Source organism: Callospermophilus lateralis, chromosome 2, assembly GCF_048772815.1.
Source record: "Callospermophilus lateralis isolate mCalLat2 chromosome 2, mCalLat2.hap1, whole genome shotgun sequence".
Taxonomy (NCBI): Eukaryota; Metazoa; Chordata; class Mammalia; order Rodentia; family Sciuridae; genus Callospermophilus; species Callospermophilus lateralis.
This window is the reverse complement of record NC_135306.1, coordinates 21,278,349-21,287,972: the sequence shown is the minus strand read 5'-3', so window position 1 is coordinate 21,287,972 and position 9,624 is coordinate 21,278,349. Positions and strand designations below refer to the sequence as shown.

The following is a 9,624-nucleotide window of genomic DNA, read 5'->3' as shown; positions in this document are numbered from 1 at the left end:
TATTTTATCTTCCTGATAAAAAATGCCTCTTACGCTAAAGTTTGTACTTATTTCTCTAGTGATATTTATGGAGGTAACAGAATTTATAAGTAAGTCAGTAAAGTCAATAGTGATCACACCTAATTTTCTATTCCGGTAAATTTCCACTTCTAAGAGATCCTTGGGTAAAAGATTAAAATAAATTATAACTGCTTAGATTCTTGCAATCAAAAATTCCTTAAAGAACTAAGAAGTAAAATAGTTGTGTAAGGAAAAGCAATTTATAGTCAGTTGCTAACTGATAACCTTTAATTCAAAAGGACACCAATTCTGGATTTGAGATCTGAGATCATACTTCACATCTAAGTGTATGTATATAAATCCTATATGTAAGCCAAAAATTGAACCAAACTGGAAATAGTGCTCTAACTATAATTTGGCACTGTACATACAGGCAGAGAGAAGTGGGGTGAGGTGGGGAAATACATAGAAGATTAGAAAAGCACCTTACTCCTCAAAATGAGAATTGTTCCTAAACTAAAAGAGAAATAGTTAGGGGCTGAGGATAGAGCTCAGTTGGTAGAGTGCTTACCTCACATGTACAAGGCCCTGGGTTCAATCCCCAGCACCACCAAAAAAAAAAAAAAAAAAAGAGTAGATTTTAGTGTCTTTAATTTTTTTCAGTTTTAAAATGGTCTGAATATGTGTTTACTAGTCTCAAACTATGACAAGTTGAGATAGATGACCATGGGAGAAAAAAAACCAATATGACATCATTAGAATTACAGGTAAGACAAGGGGAAACCCAGAGTACAGACAAGAACACAGAAAATTTTTAAGAGAGTACAGATGTCATGACATTTATTAAAAGGCATGCTACAATGCTATATTTGTTAGGAAAAGAGATTGGAAATATCAAGTTATAGCAAATATACAAACTGAAGGAAAATGGAATATACTGTAGTGTACAGAAGCTTGAATTAACCATGCACTACGTAGTTAGAAAATATGTTTTTAATATTTTATCTTCTCTTTGCATTTATAACATAATTCACTTCAACAATCACAGAGTCCTTTTCTTCCAATGCCACAAACTGTATTACAAATGAAAGCTGGTACTGCTGCTTATCAAAATATACAAGACAATTGATGTTTTTATATAAAACCACTTTATATGTTAACTTGTTCCCAAAAACCTTTTTTCTTTTTTGGCCTGGTTAAAAAAAATGTTGTTACAAATATTTACAGCATTTTATTCTTATAAACTGAAAAAAGGGACTTTCATGAACAGATCACATAAAACACAAGACTATGTCAGAGGCTCCTAGCTGTGCTATTTTGTTTTGTTTTTCTTAAATACAGTACTGAAAATGCCCATCAAACCCTTGTCATCCTAATCCATCTGTTCACATTTGAACTCCCATATTCTCTAAGTAGTCTGTTCACCAATAGAAAATACAAAGTAAAGGCCGCTCTCAACTGGGTCTTTCAGAAAGGAGCTTGGGGAAAATGTTTCACAGAGGAGTTAAAACCAGAACACTCAGTCTTTGGTCAGAGCAATGAGGTGACATTTTGATGCAAAACTTTGCTTGGTCAGCAATCTTTATAATTAGTAATTTTTCGATGGGGATGAATTTTTAAAAGATCTGGGTAACAGTGAATGGTAAAGGAAAAAGGCCAGAGTATGATTCTTTTTAATGACCCCCAAAATAGCTATTTAAATATTTATTACAACTACTACATAGATCCAAGAACTGAAAACAACAACAAAAATAATCTGCTAAGAGTGTTGAGTTAAATTTGCCATAAGCAGCTTTCAATCAAGAGTATCATCACCAAGGTCACTGGACCAGACAAATATCCCTGTTCTCTGGAACATATGCCTCAGGTTGCAAAAACTAAGGTGACTACCACAAAGCAGCTCTGTTCTTGAACCAGCATAATGCTCTATAATGAAGATTATGTGATAAGACAAAAGTATAACTGAGACTTAACACAGTTACAATTATTTGCTTGTATGACTAGTTTGTGGGACAACATTCTTTTAAAACTCTATAGTACATATTACCTGAAAACCAGAATACTGATACTATCTTAGTCTCGAACAAGGAGAAAAGGTCATTTAAGACTACTGAAGAAGGCACATAAACTTTGGTCCTGTTTTGCTTTTTTCCCTTTATAAAACCCCCCAAATTAAGATTTAGGTTTTTTTTATTTTTTAAGCCATTGGTAGAATTTGCTCTGAAAAAAGACTGCAAATAGTCTTACAGGTATCAACACAACTCTTTTAAAAGACAGCTGAGTTATACTTTTAAAAGTTTTGTGCAATCTAAACCATGTTTTAGCACAATAAGAGTATTTTAGGTCTGGCAGGTTCATTAACAGATAACAAGATAACATTAACAGAAGATCAAGACAAAGAAAAGACTAAGAAAAATGCTTTACACATAGTGATGCTGTCCTTTTTGTTGTTGCTGTTTTAAAAATAGCAGTACACATTAGGTTTTCTAAGAAACAGGCTGATCGTTTGGCAAACTTAGGGTTTTTAAGGGACTTAATGGGAAGGAAAAGATATGCTTTTGAATTTGTCATTTTTGTCCAAAAATATTTAATGGGAGTAGAAGAGACTCTACATGACAATACACTCAAATATAAACATCACTGATGACATGGAGACTTTGAACAAAGTTTCGGAGCTGAACAGAGATTCATAGGAGCTAATTCTTAAAATGAAGTAGAACTGATGACCACAATAGCAGATGGAGACAACGAAGACCTCACTCCCATCAAGAATTAGGCAAGCAAAAATTATGGCTCTAAAAACCGAGTTTAAACATTTCTACAAATAAATGATCGTAATATTCAGTCTTGAAGAATTTATGGCATTCTCTGTAGGAGCTACTAGGTAATCCTGATATTTCTCCAATAAGTTACAGATTAAGATAATGCATCATTTTTCTATTTGTACATTACATGAAACACATTTAACTGCTATGTAATTTATTTAAATCTCAACGTAAGATGTTTTGGCATAAATTGCTATTGTTAAATATGTACTGCTATTTTTTAAACTCCTGATATATGCACACACACTTTGTGTAAGTCAATATACCTTGAAAAGTGATAAAAGTATATCTTAAAATAAAGTGAATAAAGTTAAAAATAGGATATTATGATAGATCAACAGTGAAAACAAACCACTGCTTAGAAGATACTGGAAAAAAAAAATGTGTGCCAAAACAAACAATAAAAAAACAAATCTAGTTTTTCCACTATCCTGAAATTTTTTTTTGAGTCTTTTTACAAAAACTATGTCAACACAAATACTGTAGATCTCTATAATTCTAATAGCAAAGAGTTCAATATGGACAACATCCATGTTCTCTATAGCTAATTTTAGACACAATCTGATGGCTTCAAACATGCACTTTTAAAATAATATCCCACTTTTCCAAATCTTAATTTGGTTAATTTTCTTTTTCAATAAATAAAAATGTATGTAATGTGCATATGTATATACATTAGAAGTGTATGTATGTATATACATGAATCTATACACACACACACACACATACACACAAACAACACACACACACATATCTACATAAATCCCTGAAAAGGATTCAAATGTTCTTTCTCAGATTTAAAGGCCATCCCCCACTTCAAAATTACATTCAAACCATTATTTCCCTTCTGCTATCAGTTATTTGCTACACTTAATGCTGGATGTTATGAGAATTATGAATTAATAAATTACATAGTCATCCCAAAGTAAACAAAGTAATCCAATTTAACATGTCACTGAAAGTTGCTTGTGTAGAAGGAAAAACAAAACACAAAAACAAATTTTGGGAGATTTTCCAATTTGTTTCCCTTCCTCTCCTACTTGGGTGTTTAGGGCAAAAATGTATTTCATAAGTGGGGGAAAAAAAACAATAGATAAATGATAGTATACCTATCTATTCAGCCATTTCGAAGGTCTCAAATTAATGACCTTTATATTCTACCAATTAACTGTTACTCAGTGTTGAGTTACAACCTATAATCTCTTTCAGCTTCCCAAAAACAACCTATGTTCAAATTAATGGCTGGAATAAAGCAAAATGATTTGAGATATTCTTTGAAAAGTTAAGATGAACCATTCTGAGAATTATGAAAAGTGTAAATGGGTGGATGAAATTAATCCCTCTGAATAATTCTGCTTTTTTAAAAAAATCTGATCAAGCATTGAAGGAATAATAAAGCAGTTTCTTGTTAAAAAGAAACAATTTTACATAATACAATCACTGAAGCAACATTAAAATGTACTCTTACATTCAACCAGAAAGAGAGGGAAAGTATGAGAAATAACTTGCTTTCTCATACTCCAATTATGTGGGCATTCAGAAATGAAGTTACATTAACAAAGAAAAGCAAGTTCTCACTTGAGTACTGAAAAGAACCAAGTAATCCTGAGACAAATTCTGACGGGCAATAAAGATTAGAAAAGATCCAGAAACTGAGATTGCATTCTATAGCCCCAGAATGGTGTATGATAACTGGCAATAACTGCTACAAGTCACAATGTAAAGAAGCCTACAAATGTGTACTGAGTTATTCCCAAAACCATTCACCCTTCCCCACCCCATCTCTGCACCAAAGCACCAAAGATTTGAATAAAAACTATTACTTATTGAAAACCACTTAAAATTGTAATGAAAATAACAACAAAAAATCTTTAAAATCCTTACCAAACCAGAGAAAGCAAAAACAAAATGCTCACCAAGCCCACAATATAGTTTTCAAGATATTTAGATAAAACTCTAACCTATTGTATCTTAAGCACATAATAAGGCACATAAGAAGAAATTAAGTAAATACACAGTAATTCTGAATAAGTATTAGATAGATTATAGTGGTACAAAAAACCCTTGAGATTAATTTTTTCTAAAAGAAGACCTTACCAAAAATAACTTCTAAAAAATCTGTCAAACCATATGATAGACCTGAATATTTCCTTAAGACTGTAAACTTTTTTTCCTGAAAACAATTATAAAAAAGTAGTTTATAAGTAGGATTATTTTTTAAAAAATTTTCAAGATCATATTATATTACTTGACAAATCAGTATCATTTTGAAATTTAAAACATGATTTTTCTAATAAAAGTATTAATTATTCTGACTTATTAATAGATCCTGGTTGGATTCTTCTTAATTTCCCTGGGGACAGCTGAAACACTTAATTTTTTCCAGATAGTCTTAAAAAGGTAAGATATACATATTCAAAGGAGTGTCATACAGTAGAAAAAAAAAGAAATCATTGAAAGAAAACATGCACATTTATAAGTCTGCTTCCAATATAATATAATTCAATGTGTTTATATGTATAACCATCAATATATGGCAAATATTTGACATAATTTATAAGTGAACATAATTTCCTACAGGGGTCAAATTTCTAATCATAGTTAAAAACTTGGTTGCAAGTGATTTAAATTACTTACATCAAGTAATTTTAAAAGTCCATATGTTTAAATTTCTCAAAGCTCACAAGGAGTTTAGAGATGTTGTATAAGGCTGATCTGGACCCAAACTAAAAGAAAGCATGTTCTTTTGAAATCTAATTTAACATAGGGAATTAAATTACTAAAAAATACTTTTCCTGATTTTTTCCTGAAGGTTATTTTTATACAAACCATAGTACAAAGGAATAACAAACCTTCGATCACATACTGGAAGGGGAAGAAATGGGGTGGGGGGGGGGCAGAGACCATCCCTTGTTTTGAATATACTTGAATATGAATCTCAGAGTTATTTTTTTGAAAGAGGCAAAATTGGTCTTGAGCTACTTCAGTCTATGACTGTAGGTTTTAGTAAAATTATGGTCCAGTTTTAGAGGAGAAAAATTCACAGAAAAGTCAGATTGTAGATTTTGAGAAAGAAACTCTGAGGTGGTGATTTTCTCCAAGATCATGATTATGAAGCTCAATGAGGGCCTGGATTGCTTCTTCTACAGATGCCAACTGAATGAGCGCCATTTTACGATCTTTCCTGAAAATGGCATAAGAAATAGAGAAAGTATTCAGAATTGTTTCCAAACCTTCTTCCACCAGAAGACTCTTAGAAATTTGCATGGTGTGTTAAATAATATATTTTGTAAAAGCAAGGACTTACTGAAAGAATTTAAAAGCCTTCACTGAACATCCAGCTTCCGTGAAAAGGTTCTTCAAATCATCCATTGTAACAGAAGGGCTGTGAAAACATTACAGAATGTCAACTACATCAGCTCCACTTCTCAAATGAAGCACAGATTAACTCTGGTAATCATCAATTCTCTCTAGTATTTTACATTTCAAGCAGAATTACTGAGCCAGGTAACAGACATGATTTGGAAGTATCCAGGAAAATATTCAAGATGGCACATACATCTTAAACAATGGAATTTTGTCTCAATCTTTGTTGTAAAAAAAAAAATGTCATGTATATAAAGGTCAAAAAATTCCTTCTATATGTATATTCTATCAAAGTGATTATTCTTCACACCACTTGACTCCAGTAATTAATTCCAGTACTTCCAAAGTTACTTCTCTAGGTCTGTTCTTTTGGCTATAGTCCAGGGTTCTACATCTTCAATTGTTTTCAAAGTAATCCTGACAGCAGAATTGTGGTAGCCAGGCTTTGAGACGGCCCCCAATTACTTTTGCCTTCTAATATTCACGCCCCTGGAGGTTATTCCTCTCTCTCCCTTTTTTAAATTTTTTTTTAGTTGTAGATGGACATGATACCTTTATTTTATTTTTATGTGGTGCTAAGGATCAAACCTAGGGCCTTACACATGGAAGATGAGTACTCAACCACTGAGCCCCAACCCAAGCCCTAATATTTCCCTCTTATAACTGAATAGAAATGACCTCTGTAATTTTTAGGACATAACAGAAATAATGATATGCTCCTTTAATTAATTGCACCCTTGCCTAGACTTTGCTTTTGGTGCTGGAAATTAAACCCAGGACCTTGCACATGCTAAGCACATGCTCTGCTACTGAAGTCAACTACATTAGCTCCATAGTTATGAGCTATGCCCCTCCACCCCAATATTTTGACTGCAATCTTATGAAAGAATCTCAGTAAACCTACCCACCTAAGTCACCTTGCTATTCTTGATTCACTGTAACAATATAAGATAATGAGTATTTGAATATTTACTTCTGTGCCAAGCTGTTACATTCTTCTGTGATCTGTTATGCAATAGTAGACAAGATTATAATACAGTGATCTATCACATGAGAGTTAATAGATGAAAAGTAGATTCCTCATCTTCTCATGATTGCCAGCAATAATAGTGTAGAGCAAATACTGGCTCTGCAGAGACAGATATGAACTCCAATTTTATTCCTCACTCATTTGGTATATAATTTTGAGTAAAATTACTTATCGTGAATCTTAGTTCCATCAGCAAAATGAAACTATTTTCATTTATTTCATAATAACCCTTGAAGTAAGGGATGACCTTACTTTAAGGATTATTATTATAGATGCTTTTTTTGGTATCAGGGATTGAACTGAGAGGTACTTAACCACTGAGTCACATCCCCAGCCTTTTTTTTTTTTTTTTTTCATTGAGACAAGGTCTCGATAATTTGCTCAGGGCCTTGTTAAGTTGCTGAAGCTGCCTTTGAATTTACAATCCTCATGCCTCAGCCTCCCAAGCTGCTGGGATTACAGGTGTGCACACCACTGCAAACAGCTTTAAAGGTTATTATAGAGAAATTGACAAAGACAGAATATAGAACAGTGGTTACCAGGGTCCAGGATTACGGAGAAATGGGAGTTATTGCTTGTGAATGTAGTTTTAATTAGGGATGATGAAGAGTTTCTGCAGCTGAAAGTTATATATGCAAAATAATGTGAATGTATTTTTCAATTTTTTTTTTAGTTGTTGATGGACCTTTATTAATTTATTTATATGTGGTGCTGAGAATCAAACCCAGTGCTTCACAAATGGTAGGCAAGTGCTCTACCACCGAGCCACAACCCCAGGCCCAATGTGAATGTATTTAATGTGAATGTACACTGTACTATACAATTAAAAGCAACCAAAATGGAAAATGTAATGTTATATAAATCTTACATTATTTTTTTAAAACTTTTTGGCTTCCCTGCCAAAAAGGGCTGTTATGGAGATGAAATGAGGCAACATGTAAAGCATCAGTGCACTGCCCAAAACTTGGAAGATGGTTCAAATATGTTAATATCCTTTCTTTTTTTTTCAGAAAGGATATTAACATATGCTGGCTGCAACAATGAAAGGTCCATTTAGCTATTCCACAGTGATGAGGTATTGAACTTCTAGATCCATGTACTCTAGCACTGTAGATTTTTTTTCCTTAAGTGACTCCTCCACAATTTCCTAGCTGGATGAGATTTGATCCACTGCCCAAATCACATTTCTCCTCATAGCCTAATCAGACAAGCAGAGAGGTGGGCATTGAATACTATTTAAAGTAATTATTTTCCTTTCCTATTTAGCTCCCGCTGGAACGGGGGTGCTTAAGATCTAACCTAGGTCTTTGAACACGGCAGGAAAACAACACTCCCAGCCCTTAGCTTACCTTCTTATTCTTAATAATGTCCCAGAACTTTAACCCTATCTCTTCAGTCTTTAACCTATTCTGTCCTATCATACCACCTACAAAAACTTAAATGTAGTACACAGTAGGTAATTATATAAGAATATATTATAATGTTAATTATTGTAAATCTAAGCTTGAGATTATGATTTCTAATGCTCCTGTGTCAATTTGGTTGAAATATTCACAGAACTGAAAACTTGGGACTTAAAAATAGGTCAAATTTTTACACACACATATACAAATACACTCCCCACAGCTTTTACTCCTCTTTTCAAAGGTTACCCCATTTGATAAATTAGTTTAAAATACACAAAATTGCCATTTCTGTAAGTCTACGATTTCAAGAATTAGAACAGGAGTTGCCTGTTTTTCTTAAAGGGCCAGATAGTAAAAATCTCAGGCTTTGTGGGCCATATAATCTCTACTGCAGCTACTCAGCTTTGCTACTGTAGCTCAAAGGTAGCCACAGATATTCCATGATGAGTACAGCCAAAACTTACTTATGACTTACACCAAACTTCAAGGAAAGTAAAGGGAAATCTGAATTTTATCATATCACTTTTTTTTTCTTTTTTTTCCCAACCATTTTAAAATATAAAAATCATTCTTTGTCCACAGACCATACAAAAACAGACATGGGCTACAGATGGTTAATCCCTGAGTTAGAATCTGATAACTGAAGAAGACATAAATAAAACACTGTTTAACAGAGATCTTCTTAAAGTGGCTTACAGGAAGATAACTTTTATAGCTTTTAAGTAATCCATATATATAACATATTTATGACTTTGTAGTTTGTAGATAAAGAGTAGAGAATTCATTTTTAGGAAATTCTTAGATACATAAGTTGCTTTTGCTATATTAGTTACTTAAAAGTTGTTACTTCTACAAAGGAATGGGCAGGAATATTTCCACTTGCATTTATTTTTATGCCCTTATATTACCGAACAGCAACTAATTGTTCATTTTCTACTTGAAATAAAAATTACAAAACATTGGATCACTTTTGGAAAGCATGACTGGAGATATAGCT

The 9,624-nt window shown here is 32.8% G+C and overlaps 1 protein-coding gene across 6 annotated transcripts in view; it reads right to left on the bottom strand.

The window, feature by feature from the left end:
* Nucleotides 1-975: 975 nt before the first annotated feature.
* Ptbp3 (polypyrimidine tract binding protein 3) overlaps nt 976-9,624 on the bottom strand; it is a 96,181-nt gene continuing 87,532 nt past the window's right edge. For all 6 annotated transcript variants that reach the window (XM_076845679.2, XM_076845676.2, XM_076845674.2 and 3 more), the window contains 2 exons: nt 6,133-6,210; nt 976-6,009 (listed from right to left, as the gene is read on the bottom strand). In XM_076845679.2, the coding sequence (XP_076701794.1) occupies nt 5,877-6,009; nt 6,133-6,210 (211 nt within the window). In that variant the 3' untranslated portion in view covers nt 976-5,876. The remainder of the gene's footprint in view (nt 6,010-6,132; nt 6,211-9,624) is intronic.